Source organism: Dama dama, chromosome 19 (assembly GCF_033118175.1).
Source record: "Dama dama isolate Ldn47 chromosome 19, ASM3311817v1, whole genome shotgun sequence".
Lineage (NCBI taxonomy): Eukaryota > Metazoa > Chordata > Mammalia > Artiodactyla > Cervidae > Dama > Dama dama.
In genome coordinates, this window is record NC_083699.1 from 32160719 (window position 1) to 32176080 (window position 15362).

Consider the following 15362-nt stretch of genomic DNA (forward strand, 5'->3'; position numbering starts at 1 on the left):
AGAGGGGGTTGCCTTCATGAGGGTGTTGGCAGTGGGGATAGAGATACTGGGGTGGTAGGACTAAGTTGGTAGAGATTTCGATGGAGGCTGTGGTTCAACTTGGTGACAGAATATGCAGTGGGAGAAGGTGTGGGAGGAGTTAAAGATGACTTCACGGCTGATACCCTGGAAGATGGACTGAATCAAGGACATGAATGAGGGAGGTGAGTCAGTCAGATGCAATGGGCAAGTACTGTGTGCCCTCAGGGAAAACTGCAGACTGGCATGGTGCTCAGAGGTCAGTGTTCACACTGCAGGGTCTGGCAGCCCCTAGTTTATAGAGACCCAGGATTTGTGAGTAGCCCTTCCTTTCTAAGAGCCCCAGGGATCTTTGCCCCCTGGGGTTATTGAGGGGGCAGCAACTAGGACAGGCCTCTTGGCTTCCTGCTGATTGGCTCGAGTTCCAGAAAAACTCAGACAGGAGCCTGGGGCAGCATTTCCAACCTGGGGTTTTGGAAGCAACCTCAGTCTGTGTGGGCGTCTTTCCAGACTCCCAGCCAGCAGAGTGCAACCACTAAGATCAGTTTAGTAGCTGAAGTTGTTGTTTAGTTGCTCCGTCGTGTTTGATTTCTTTGTGACCCCATGGACTGCATGCAACACTCCAGGCTTGCCTGTCCTTCACTGTCTCCTGGAGTTTGCTCAGACTCACGTCCATTGAGTCGATGATGCCCTCCAACCATCTCATCCTCTGTCACCCCTTCTCCTCTTGCCCTCAGTCTTCCCCAGCATCAGGGTCTTTTCCAGTGAGTTGGCTCTTTACATTAGATGGCCAAAGTATTGGAGCTTCAGCTTCAGCATCAGTCCTTCCAATGAGTATTCAGGACTGATTTCCTTGAGGATTGACTGGTTTGATCTCCTTCCCATCCAAGGAAGTTAATATGGAGGCTGCCAAACCCGCAGATGCTTCACTAGCATCTTGGAGCACTCCCCCCGCCCCCACCCCCCTCGGCGGGTCTTCCCACTGCTGTTGTCCGGGAGCCCTCAGCCTGGATGGGCCACCTCCAAGAACTGAGCTGTCCTTTTTACGTTTGGGGAGTGGAGCTGGCAGGGCCTGCCCCAGCTTCTCCCATCTCTTGCAGGATGGCCTAGCAGAGCACCCAGCCCAGGCTACTCACTTGAGTGGGGTGGCTCTCCTTTGTCTGCCCTTTCTGCTTTCTTGGAATGAAACAGCCTTGGAAAAAAAAGAAGTATTTGCTGTTTTCTCCAAGCACCTCCCCTGCCCCCTGACAGCGTGTGCTTACCGACAGCCGCGCACCTAGCTCCTGCCACCAGAATGACATCTGCTTCTCAGTTGCACCTGGAAGCATGTGGGGGCCAGACTGGCCTGGGTCCCAATCCCATCCTGCTCCCCCCTCCCATACTTCTTACTACTTAATAGAAACAGGGCTTCATCGAGTGCTTTGATTTGGCTGCCTTTCTCTGAGCCTTGATTTTCCCTTCTGTATTACCTACCTTACAAGGTTGTACTCACGGCCGCCCGTGGAGTGTTCTTTATTGCTATCCCTCTCTTTAGTGAGCGATGTGGTGGAGCGATCCCCCCGAGAAGAAAGTGAAAAAGGATCTAGAGGGTCTTGAGGTTACCCCAGAGGGACATCCTGTACTTAGTAATTCTTTGTGAGGCTCTGTTCTATAGCGAAAGCCTTGGGCATGAGTGTTTGCTGGCCTCCTTGAGGGGAGCTCTGTTCAGGGCTGTGTGTGTTAGTCGCTTAGTCGTGTCCGACTCTTTGTGACCCCACGGATGTAGCCTGGCTGTCCATGGGATTCTGCGGGTAAGAATACTGGAGTGGGTTGCCATTTTCTTCTCCAGGGGACCTTCCCGACCCGGGGATTGAACCCTGGCCTCCCGTACTGCGGGCGGATTCTTTACTGTCTGCGCCATCAGGGCTGTTATTCATACTCAAATTTAGCTCTTATTGATGGGCTTTTATGAGTTAGCCTGGAAGCCTAATCTCTGTGTGTAATGTAGTTTATCAGGGGAAACACATCCTGGAGAAAGCCATCTATCCTTAAAAATAATAATACCTCTGACTTTAAGAGGTGTTTTACCTTTGACAAAGCAGTTTCATGTTTTTTAAAAAAGGTGTACGCTGGGAATTAGATGGATTATAGCTTCAGTTCAGTGCTGCTGAAGATGCTCACCTCATCTTCATCCTCTCACAGATTTTATTTTGCCCATCTGTCCTGTGAGCATCGTAGTAACTACTGCTCCTCTTGTTCTGCCCAAACCCTTCCTAGCTGTTCAGGTGACAGCATCCTCACTGCTCCAAATACCCAGAGCAAGGATTTCGTTTTATGCTTAGGGGAAAAGTTAATAAATGATGCCTCTGTGGAACAGTAAATTTACAGCGTGTCAAAACCTGGCTGCTCGGACTGTGCCTCTAGTGTCTGGGACCAGACTGTGCATCTCTAAGGCGTAGGAGTTCCGTGCAGAGAGAACGTCAGAGTTGGAGCAAACTAGAAGAATCATGACTGCATAACATTTCTATTTTTTCTTAACACTTCATGGCCACAAGCAGGCTTTATCAGTGTTTAGCAGAGAGGCCAACAGTCTCTTGGGATTATATGCATATTTTTTTTTTTTTTTTTTTAGCTGATATTGTTGTTCAGTCACTCAGTCGGCGTCTGACTCTGCAACCCCATGAAATACAGCATGCCTGATGTCTGACAGATAGCTGATATGGATAGATTTATTTCTGTGGATTTGCTGTGGAAACCAGGGTTTTGGATTTTGCGACTGTTGTATTTTGGGAGTTCTGTTCTACTGGTGAATGGTTTGAGTCTTTCCTTGCTATTCAGCCTATATATTTTTTTGATGGTACTTTTTTTCTATTTCCCCTTTCTGTGGATTGCATGCCTGCTGCACTAGATCTGGAACTTTGTTTTATTTTCTTATTGGACACTTGCTTCCCATCTGCATGCACTTAATGTTTGTATTTTAAAACTGTTGTCTGTCTGTTTTGCTCTAGGAGCCAGATTGTACTGGGCATTGGAATATTCATATATACCATTCAGGTATGGAAGGACCCGAGAGGCTAAATTAATAGGCAGATGGTTGCTTGATGAAAGAGTTGAGCAGAGAGAGATGGGAAGTCTTATGAAGTAATGAGTCAACATATTTAGGGGTTGACCTCTAACTGCCCTTTCACACACACTTCTACAATTCTTCTGTCTTCTGCGCTTCTGAGCTGTATCCTAAAGTTATATCCTGAATCTGCCTCAGTTTCCCCATCTCTGCCCTCAGCTCCTTTCCCGTCTTCCTCCTCTGCCTCCCCCAGGCTCAGCCATCATCTTACCCTGTTTAGACAGGGCTGTCTAAAAGAACTTTCTGGGATGATGGAATTGTTCCATGTCTGCACTGCCCAGTGTGGTAACCCCTAGCCCCATGTGACTACTGAGCACTTGAAATGGGGCCAGTGTGATCAAGAAACTGATTTTTTTTTGTCACCTACTTTAATTTAGATTGACATAGTCGTACATGGCTAGTGGCCACTGAATTGGAAAGCGGGAGTCTAGGCTTTACAGTAGCCTCGGAACCACGTATTCTCTGGGTCCTCTCTCCATAATTTTCTCTGCGGTAGCCAGAATGATCTTTAATAAAGTAGATGAGATTATGGTGCTTCTCATCTGGGAACCCCCCAGCGCCTCTACAGGCCTGTCTTCTCTCTCCTCCCACTCCAGCACCCTGAGTTTCTTTCTGTCCCTTTGATGACACAGCCAAGCTTTTCCTGGAGTTGTGGCCTTTGCACATGCTTTCTCATCTAGAGTGTGTGCTCTTTTTTCGTTTTGCTTGTCTGATCCCTCATTCTGAGATCTTGCCCTTCTGGGAAGCCCTCCCTCCCCCCCCACCCACAGCATGTTTCTCCCACCCCCACCACGCTGTATCAAGACCCAACATGTAAATCCATGGCTAATTCATGTCAATGTATGGCAAAAACCACTACAATATTGTAATTAGCCTCCAACTAATAAAAATAAATGAAAAAAAAATGAACAAATTGCAAAAATAAATAAATAAATAACAACTATCTCTAAAGAAAAAAAAAGAAGACCCAAACTCTGTTGTTTCCAATCTCAGGCTCCTCTGTCAGAAATTATCTTTTATGCCTCTTTGTTATTTTCTCTCTCCTTGCTAGGATGCAAATGTTATCAGGACACCAAGCTTGCTTGTCTCTCTGCTGAATAAACTCTTCTTGTCCCACATCCTCCCACCCCCCTTCTCTTGCACCCCCGGAGAAGACATCACAACCACACGCTCTCTTACAGCTTCTTTTCCAGACTCTGCACAGGCCATCCCCATCTGTAAACTTGGATGGTATCCAACTGGGGTACAGTGTCCTTGACTAGTTTCATTTTTTCTCAGTTGTAATCGCTTTCTTGTCTGCCTCCCTGATCACCTCTCTTACTTGTGGCGTGTTCCCACATTTCCTTAGCTACTTGTTCTGAGATAATCTCCTAGTTATTTCGAACCACGCTTTTGCTTGGAGAAGCGAGAATAGCCAGCCCCTTAAAGGCGAAGTTGTGAAAGCCTAAGGAAAACTTGGTTTAAGAAAAGGAAACATTGGAATGACTGCCTATTCTATTGTTTGATTCTAAATACATTCAGTTAAGAAAAATATTCCTGTTTTTATTATTAAAAAGTGAATCCATGTTCCTGAAGAAAAATTAGAAAATGCCAAAAGACTGTGAAGAAAAAAAAAAATCCCATCTCATCTCCCAATTGATGTGATATCCTGTGTCATGGAGTGTGTATGTGTTGTGTATATTACATAGCACATCATACACACTCTTTTGTTATTTGCTTCTTCACTCAGAAATACCATGTACAGCTTTTCCTATTAGTAAATGCTCAAGTCAGTTTTATTTTTATTTAATTTTTAAAACACATTTATTTTATTTTCGGCTATGTCAGGTCTTGTTTCAGCGCTCAGGCCCTCTAGTTGTGGCACATGGGTTTAGTTCCCCTGCGGCATGTGGGCTTAAACCCACGTTCCTTGCATTGGAAGGCGTATTCTCAACCACTGGACCACCAGGGAAGTCCCCCCAGGTCAATTTTAAATGGCTGAAGAGTGTTTGTTACACTTCATGGATGCACCATGAATCACTAAGCAAATCTTTTCTTGAGCATGTGGGTTATTTCTTTTCTCTATTAATAGTTAATTTAGTTCATCTCTTTTTTTCTCCCTCTTTTTTTTTTTTTTAATAACTTTCTAGAAAGTACTGTGTTTTTGTTCTTTTTGTCTCCCTTGCGCACGAGTGTGAGTCACAGCCCTCCCCGGTGCTGGTCTGTAATTTGTCCTGGACCTGGATTTGTTGTGACTCTGTCTACCTACATCATGTTTCTCTTTGGGGCAATGACCGCTTGTTTTCCACACTGTTCTGATGTTATACAAACAAGGGTTACATGGGACTCTGTTTCCAGAGTATGTGGCCCACACAGGCTCCCTCTCCCTTCCTGACTTCCAGCGGAGGCTGGTCTCCAAGTACACACCGTTGTAAACAAAGTTCTCCGAACACCTAGTGATTGACAATGTGGTGTATTTTTATTTAAATGGATTGTTCACTTGCTCCTCTGAAACATCTTGTAACCTTGACCTTTATATTCCCTCAGCGTTTTAATATTCTTTTAAATGGCAGGTGGTGTAAAACAAGGTTGACTTTGATGTTACTTCTGAATAGTACGCTGGGTCATCTAATGTAAAGTCATAAGCGAATGGCTCTGTCTCTCTTGTATCTGTATGGAAATGTGTTGAAGATGGGGCACAGACATCGCCTGGGCTTCTAATGTGGCTTCTCTCTCTTAGGGTTTGATCGTGGGGTGGGAAAAGTTGTCAGAGGGAATTCTTAGGGAGCCTTGGAGAAGCCCTGAGTGATATTTCTTGACTTCCCTGCAATTTCGGGTTTCTAAATCAAGTCTAGCCTCTTGGCCAAGTTTCTGTTCAGTGCATCATGTAAATGGTAATTAGAATCTGCTTTAGCTAAGAAAATGCAGACCAGCACACACTGGCCATTTTGGGCTGGCTGGCCTCTGGAAGGGATGGGGTTTGGAGCCGGCACTGCTGCCTTGAAGAACCCTGTGAGGCCAGCTTGCTTATAGAAGGCAGGAGAGCTGGGACTCAGCAGATCTGGTGTCCATGCTGCAAAGAGGGTGACTTTAGCCAAACAAATCTGAAGAGTGAGTATTCATTCTGGTGCCTCACACTGTTTTTCTGTGCTCAGCCATCAGTTTTCTTTTGTGATAATTCTCCTTCTTTATGGACAAAGGAGCCTTGAGGGCTACAGTCCTTAGAGTCGAAAGAGTTAGACCCTACTGAGCTACTGAGCACGCCCTCACTTGTTTAGTTATACTGAAAGGCTTGAAGTGGAGCCTGAGCTGCGATGTGTTTCAAATCCAGGTCAGAAGGGCACTGAGGCTGGTTTGAGAGAGAGAGAGAGACTAAGCTATGTAACTGAATGACAAATAACCACACAGAACTTCCCATTCCCTCTGGGAATGTTTGTTCAGCCCTGCTCTGTACTGCTCAGGCACTGTCTTTGCAATTCAGTAATGAGTGTCATACAATTTTCCTTCCCTCAAGGAGCAAATGCGTGAGTGATTGAGCTTCTGAATGTGGTGGCCCCAAGTGAAGGAAGTGAGGGTTCTCCCTGCTACAGATTTCAGTGAAGAAGATGCTAACAATTGTGAAAAGAAAGTGGATTTGGAGTTAAGGATCGTTGGCATGGGGTTGAGCAGAGGAGTGTGAGAATCGGTCATGGGCAGCGGCTGGCAGGGTGGACTGCTGGATGGGTGTGGGACTGTGACTTGTGGGATCTTAGTGTCCCGACCAGGGATTGAACCTGGGCCCTCAGCAGTGAAAGTGCGGAGTCCTAACCACTGGACTGCCAGGGAATTCCCTGGTTTTGACGTGGGGGGCTCTGCAGGCTTGAGGCCTTGCCTGGTGTCCCTGGAGGTCCTTGAAGAGATGCTTTCCTGACAGTGAGACACTCAGCGCTGGGCAATTCACCTCACTCTACACCAGTGCTACTTGAAGTGTGGTCAGCTGACTGGTGCCATGAGAGAAGCATGAACACTGAAAGTAAGCATTTGGAACTTTCTATAGCAGCTTGCCATCGTGGCCACTTCCAAGTGCACCAGCGGTGGATTAGTTTGTTTGAACAGGATATAGACCCATTTGAGTTTCGTGGTGCTTAAACGTTTTGGTTCACACCTGGCTGAAGGTGAGAACTAGCCATGCGCAGTGGGACCTCTGGAACCTCTTACCTTTCCTTAATGAATAGAAGCGCAACAAAACACAAAACAGAACAAAACAAAATAGCCTGGCCCTTCATGACAGTAGTGTGAGAATCACCTCTCTACACCAAGCACAAAAGTAATGGGATGTAAGGCTGAGGACCCCCAAGTCAAGAACTTAAATATAAAACCTTTGATCTGTTCCGGTTTCATTTCAGGTTTTTGTCAGCCTGCAACCTCCCTTCCCCTCTTCCTTTTCTTCCTTGTCATCAGCATGTGTTCCATGAACATTATTTTCCTATGTACATTACATGCAATTCTATACATGTTTTCTGTACACTTTACACAGAATTCATATATTTGTCATTTTAAATAATGTTACAGTATCTGTTGTGTTTATATGTCTCAGGTTCTTAGTTCCTCTGTTTGGGGGCCGTTTTCCTATCGTAAATAGTTCATCTGTGAATATTTTTGTACAAATTAAGTTATTTTTCCTCTCGGGTTCCTGAAGTCACAGCAAAGGAGAAATACTGTGTCAAAGGTCACAGTTTATTGCTCCCTAGAAGGGTGGAACCGATTTATATTGTGGGAGGAGATATACAGGTTTTCTTTGTGGGTTCAGGCTGTGTAATTTTAATACTGTTTGTCAGTTTAGTAGGCATATAATTGCCTTGGGATTGTTTTAACATAATTCCTTCAGGAGGTAGTGGAGATATGATTTGAATTTAATATTTTCTTACAGTTAAAACTAAATGACCCTAAACAAAGCAAGTTCTTACCAAGCTAAACCTGAATGTTGACATCTTGTAATTTTATCACTTTTTACATAGTTTGGCTATAAGCTTTCCTTCATTATACTTTACATCTTTCCCCATTCTGTTTTTGTTGGTTTCCGTTTCATTATATTGCAAAACTTGTTCATTAGTGTTTACATTGTTATACTCAACTATTTCTTCTCTTTTGATTCTGTGTATTTTCTTGGCCAGAAATTATTTTCTCTTCATAAGTAGGATAAATAGACAAGTCTGCTCTTTTCTAGTTTTTTAGATGCTTATGTCTTGGATCTATCTGGACCTCATTATAGTATTTGGTGTAAGATGTGGATCTAAGCTAATTGACTCTTAAGAGTGTTCAGACCCTCACCTTCCTCTCATTGACCATCCTCCCCATCACTAAGATAACTGCCCCAAAAAGGACTATATAGCACTTGTCTTCATGTGGCCAGTAGTGCAGCCAAGAAATCATGCAGGACCTTCTTATATAAACAGACATTAATGAGATAAGAGAGAAGAAGGTATAGATCATTAGATGGGTTAAACTAAGGTGTTTGTTCTATATGGGTAGCGTTTAAAGGGTTTTCTATGTTAGTGTGTCTTAACTTTTAGAATTACTGGCAGATTCCCGGGGCAGTGCTTCCAGCTCAGAGCCTCTAGTGAGGGCCATAGGCTGTTTCAGAGGCCAGCATATATGTGGGATGGAAGATGTCCTTGGGTATTTAGAATAGAATCCTTCCCTATGTGGGATTGTCTATGAGTGCCAAAGCATTTTTCTCTTTAATTATGGACTTTGTGACAGTATCAAGTGACTCCAGAGATTTAATATTTGGTGTTTGGTATATTAAATTTTTGTCAAATTCCTTAAAAAGTAAAAAATTCTTGGCAATGAAGTTAGTAAAGACTTTATGATTGTATTAGAGATTATGTAATCTTGCATTGTATAGCTTTTCTGTATTTTTTCTTAAGAAAAATGCTGTACTTGAACGTTTTTCTTTTCCTGCTTGCTAATTTCTTGGTTCTCCCACTAGCTGCCTAATACATTTTATGACAAATTAATATTTGTTATCCCCAGCCTGTGTGGCTGTTAGACTTTTTTCTTCCTTCTGCTTTTCCCCCAAGTAGAAAATAATTGTGATAATAGGAGATACATGTAGCACATAGAACTTTTAACTCATAATAAATAATTATCAATCTTTACATAATGACTTATAGCACAGTGGGTGTTTCTTCCCCTTTGAACTTCACGAAGCCCTGTGAGGTGGGAATTTTTGCTAGAGGTATGTTTAATGAAGAAAATACTCTCAGAGACCATCTGACAAACTCTGTTGAGGTCATAGAGCTATTTAGTGGCAGTTCAGGACCTCTGGTTTCAAATCTAGTATTTCCCCGATTATGTCTTCTGGTTTGAAAACTTTCTGATTGAACTACATTTTATTGGAAGAGAATGGAAGTGTTGTTCTTTTTTTTAAAATCACACTATGGAATGCTCAATTTAATCAGCTTAATGAATAACTTGCCATTATAATGGTGCAATATGTTTTCTTAAGGATTATGACTATGCAAAAAATCTGTTTAAATAAGTAAACAGTTATTTGAAAAAATCTTTTGAAAATATTTATCTAATCTATTGATCAGGTGAATGCAATGTGTTGCCTCTAGTTGAAGAACTTTTCTCTTCTATTCCACTGATGTCATTTAAAGGGAAAAAGTTAACCAGAAGCACAAGCTATATAATTCTGAGTTTTTTGGATGGTATTTTATAGTCAAGTTTAAAAATTTCACTTGTAAGTATTCATTGCCAGGCTATAAAATTGAAATTGATTTTTGTCTATTGATCTGTATCCCATGACCTTGCAAAATTAAATTCACTTACTAGTTTTATTAGTTATTTAGTAGATTGTAGATTCCTTAGGATTTTCCATGCAGACAATAATGTTATCAACAAATTTAGGCCATTTTATTTCTTTCTTTGTGACTTTCTTTTTCTTGCCTTACACATTATAAATGCTACGATAACAGGCACATGTTTGAACTAATGTTATTATAATGTTCTTTTTGTGACAAGGCTTCTTTATGTCTGGCTTATAAACCATAGATACAATGTTGGAAAATTTTATTTGATATTAAAAAAAATAAACAATCTTGGGTTATTGGAACTTTAAAAATTATTTTTCATATATTTGTAAGGGTATCAATGTCTGTTTTGATATTGTAATTTGTGTTCTACTAAAATTCATTGTAAGGAATGTTGATGTTTGTTGGCAATTCTAACAGGTGTTTAAAATTTTTGTTTTTTAAAGAATTATTTGGATGGTGGAACTCATAGGATAGTAATAAAAATCCATTTTCATTGAGGAAAGGATGACTAACTTTAGACGTTTACAAAGAAGTGCATTAAGCATAGGGAGAGAAAAGTTGGGATAAAAAAAGTATCTCAAATGTGAACAATATCCTTGCCTGTTCATTATAGCTATATCTCCATAATTAATATTTGAAGTATGGCAGAGAGGGATGAAAGAGAAATAGATTCAAATTTAACTCTGACACTTCCAAGTTATATGAACTTAGGCAAGTCACTTATGTTTAGTTTTTCTTAAACTATAAATAGAAATAATACTAAGCAGTTTGCAGTATTGTTGGGATTAGAAATAATATGTGCAAAGCACTTGATACGTATCAGGTATTCAATAAAAATGTGAGGACTCCATTCTTTATTATTTACTTACTATGTTATTATTTATTTATTGTTATAATTTATTAATGGGCACCATCAAATATCATGCATCACTGAAGGAAGGGGACAATATCTTTGAAGTATCCCGTCCTGCTAAAAGGATATAAAACTTTGTGTCCCTGGAGACTTGCACTGACCAGTGAGGGAGAACGATGATGAACTATTGAATTGATGGTCTTTGTAAAGAGAGCAGGCTTGTGGTTGCTAAGTGTGGGGGCTGGGGGAGGGAACGATTGGGAGTTTGGGATTAGCAGATGCAAACTATTGTATATAGGATGAATAGACAAAAGGTCCTACTGTATGGCACAAGGAGCTATAATCAATATCTTGTGATAAATTGTAATGGAAAAGAATAAGAAAAAATATGTATAACTGAATCACTTTGCTGTACAGCAGAAATTAACACAACATTGTAAATCAATTATACTTCAACAAAAAGGGGCTTCCCAGGTGGCGCTAGTGGTAAAGAAGCCGACCATCAATGCAAGAGATAAAACAGACATGGGTTCAATCCCTGGGGTTGGGAAGATTGCCTAGAGGAGGAGACATGGCAGCCCACTCTAGTATACTTGTTTAGAAAATCCCAGGGACAGAGGAGCCTGGCAGACTATAGTCCATAGGGTTGCAAAGAGTCAGACATGACTGAGCGACTAAGCACATACTTCAGTAAAATTTAAAAAAGCATTATTATATGGAATGATGGCCATGGGATCAGCCGCCAGCTTTCTTCTATCCCTGATCTCCCCCCACCCCAGTTTGGAGAGTCAGGCAGGCATGTGTATTCCCCAGAGCCCCTGAGGTTCTCCCTGACTGTGAGACTGCTCTGCTGTCAGAGAGCCCTGGGGACCCAGGGTTGAGGCAGGAGCCGTGTAAGCGGCTGTGAGCCCTTGAGGTCACTGCAGGTGACTATGATGGCTGGGTGGCCTTTTGCCGGACTTTGTCTTCATCGTTTGTCATTGTTTGCCTGCCTTCCCTGTCTCTGTTTCTGTGTCTAGACTACTTGACTCACGTTGTAACCTGTCTCTTCTAGAATTCTGAAGGCGGACTCTATGTATGCATGAATACATTTTTGGCCTTTGGAAGGGAACACGTGGAAAGACACTTTCGAAAAACTGGACAGAGTGTCTACATGCACCTGAAGAGACATGTGCGCGAGGTGAGATACGCATTTTGGGAGAACTGGCCTTGACGTCTTCCCTGTAACATTGTCTTAGTGGGATTCATCCCAAGGAGGTTTTACTATGCCCACATGACTTCTGATTCTCTTGGATGATGGGAAACAAAGGTAGCACTGTTGGGAGACATTCACAGATGTCCCAAACCTTAGCTTAACCAGTTTTATATTTTTCTTCTTGTAATGTTCTGTTCAGAGTTGTTAAAGACATGAATTGGCCGATAGAAAAAAAAAAAATCAAGTAAAAAAGTACAGCAAAGAACAGAAAATAATGCCAGAAACACTCATGGGTACAAAAATCAGAAATAAAAGAAATTTGGATATTTTTGCTTCAGTTTTTTTTTCTTAGTGAGGGAAAGAGCTTTTTTTTCCCTACAAGTGCAAGTCTCTTTCGGTTCCCTGCCTCCACAGAAGTAAACACTGTTGTGAACTTGCTGTTTCTCGTTCCCATGAATGTCACTATATTTTTATTTAAGTATGGGTATTCATGAACAATATGCAGTATGACTTCATATGTTTTAAAGATGTAGATAAATAGTATCATACTGTTACCCCTAATTCTGCCTGGAGTTTTTCCCTTCAATGAAATCTCATGCATCCGGGTATACTTCATTCATTTCAGTAGTTGTTTGGTGTTCCTTTTTTTTTTTTCATTTATTTTTATTAGTTGGAGGCTAATTACTTTACAATATTGTAGTGGTTTTTGCCATACATTGACATGAATCAGCCATGGATTTACATGTGTTCCCCATGGTGTTCCATTTCAGGAGTACCTTCTCATTTACTACTCTGTTCTCCCATTTGAAGACATTTAGATTGTTTCCATGTTTGTTTGTTTGTTTCTATAGACAGTGTACAGATGAGCATTTTTACACATTTCTCCTGGGCGAACACATGCAAGATTCTTTTTCAGAAATAGATCTACAAGTGGCAGTGTTGGCTCATGCATGTTCTTATCTTCATTTTTACTGGACATTGCTAAATCCCTCCTCAGTGGTTGCACCAATGCACATTCCCATTTGCTCTGATTCTGCCTGTCTGTTTCCCTACACCCTCACCAGTGCTTGGTCAGAATTTTGATGTTTGCTAATGGGATGGTTGTAAAGTGGTATTTAAATATTTAGCATTTCCTCCTGTGAGGGTAGAAATGTCTTTTCATTCCTTTTCTTGGCCATTCTCCTTTTCTGCTCCATGACTTGCCTATTTATATTTTCAGCCTATTTCTCTATGGGTTTATCTTTTTCTTAAAAGTTTGATTAGTTCTTTTTACATCCTGGATACCAAAATTTTGTCTGTTATAGACACACTTTTCTTATGTTCTGGGGCTTATCTTTTTACTTTATTTATGGATTATTTTGCAGAAGGTTTTATTTTTTTTAATTCTTTTTTTTTTTGCTGCATAGCTCAGCATGTGGGATCTGAGTTCCCTGACCAGAGGTCAAACCCTTGCCCCACTGCTTTGGAAGCACAGAGTCTTAACCACTGGACAGCCACGAAAGTCCTATAGAACGGTTTTGAATTTTGATATAGTTGGGTTTATTAAACTTTTCTCTTATGAGTTGTGCTTTTTCTATCTTGCTTAAGAAATTGTTTCCCAACTCAAGGTCATAAAGGTATTTCTTCTAATACTTTTTAAAAAGAAGTGTGTGTGTATGGGGAGGGGGTGAAAGACACACAGAGAGACAGAGATTGTGAATGTTTTAATGTTCTAACATTTTAGATCTTTAAATCATCTATATTTTTATATCTGTGTCAAGTGTGGGAATCTGCTTTTTTCCTTATATTGTTGACCAACTGTCCCACTGTTATTGGAAAAGTGCAGCCTTTTTCAATGTCTTATAGCGCCTTTTAAAAAAATATTTAAACTTGCTATTCACACTTGTGTCAGCTTGGAGACGCTCAGTTCTGTTATGTTGCTCTTGTGTCCCTGTGCTGATGCCGCAAGTCTTGATATTTAGGAGTACGAGCACTTTTTCCATGTTCATTTTTTTCCTAGAAATTTCCTGGATTTGAACGTTTATTTTTCCATATGGATTTTGGAATCAGTTCACCTAGTTAAAAAATACTGTTGAGATTTTGATCACGACCACATTGAATTTGTAGATTGATCTATAGTATATCAGAGAAGGCAATGGCAACTCACTCCAGTATACTTACCTGGAAAATCCCATGGATGATGGAGCCTGGTAGGCTGCAGTCCATGGGGTCGCAAAGAGTCGGACACGACTGAGCGACGTCACTTTCACTTTTCACTTTCATAAATTGGAGAAGGAAATGGCAAAATACTCCAGTGTTCTTGCCTGGACAACCCCAGGGACGGGGGAGCCTGGTGGGTTGTCATCTATGGGGTCACACAGAGTTGGACATGACTGAAGCGACTTAGCAGCAGCTATAGTATATATCATTGTCTAAGCTCCATGAGGGCAGGGAGTCTGGTCTGTTTTGTTCACCTCTGAGTCCTTAGCATTTAACAGTGCCCGGCATATAGTAGGTACTTCATAAATACTGACTGAATGACTATTCAACATGGCATACCTCTCTATTGATTCAGGTCTCTTTTATGTCCTTCAGTAATGTTTTATAATTTTCAATAAAGAAACTTTTATTAGATTGTTTAAAAAAATATTTGTTTGTTTACTTTTGTCTATACTGGGTCTCCGTTGCTGCGAGGGCTTTTCTCTAGTTTCAGAGAGTGGGGGCTACCCTCTAGTTCTGGTGTGTGTGCTTCAGTAGTTGCTGCATGTGGGCTCAGCAATCGTAGCTCCAGGGTTCCAGAGTATAGGCTTAGTAGTTCTGGCTCTTAATCGCCACCTGCCATGGACTTAATTGTCCTGAGGCCTGTGGGATTTTCCCAGATCAAGGGTCTAACTGGTGTCTCCTGCATTGCAATGGAGAAGGCAATGGCACCCCACTCCAGTACTCTTGCCTGGAGAATCCCATGGATGGAGGAGCCTGGTGGGCTGCCGTCTATGGGGTCACACAGAGTCAGACACGACTGAAGCGACTTAGCAGCAGCAGCATTGCAAGGTGGATTCTTTAACCACTGGACCACCAGGGAAACCCTTATTAGACTTTTTTTAAGGTATCTATCCTATAATTTCTATGGGCTTCCCTGGTGCCTCATTGGTAAAGAATCTGCCTGCAGCAGATGTGGGTTTGACCCCTGGGTAGAAAGATCCCCTGGAGAAGGAAATGGCAGCCCACTCTAGTATTCTTGCCTGGGAAATCCCATGAACAGAGGAGCTTAGTGGGCTATAGTCCATGAGGTTGCAAAGAGTCAGACATGGCCTAGTGACTAAAAAACAACAACATAATTTTTATAACTATTATTACTATTGTCTTTTACCTTTTAATGTATTTAAATTGGTTACCCATGTTGTTTGGAGATGTTATTAATTTTCAAATATTTTA

General features: G+C 41.6%; 1 protein-coding gene across 2 annotated transcripts in view; it reads left to right on the forward strand.

The window, feature by feature from the left end:
• USP13 (ubiquitin specific peptidase 13) overlaps positions 1-15362 on the forward strand; it is a 135041-nt gene that overhangs the window by 13451 nt on the left and 106228 nt on the right. For both annotated transcript variants that reach the window (XM_061166635.1, XM_061166636.1), the window contains exon 2: positions 11808-11933. In XM_061166635.1, the coding sequence (XP_061022618.1) occupies positions 11808-11933 (126 nt within the window). The remainder of the gene's footprint in view (positions 1-11807; positions 11934-15362) is intronic.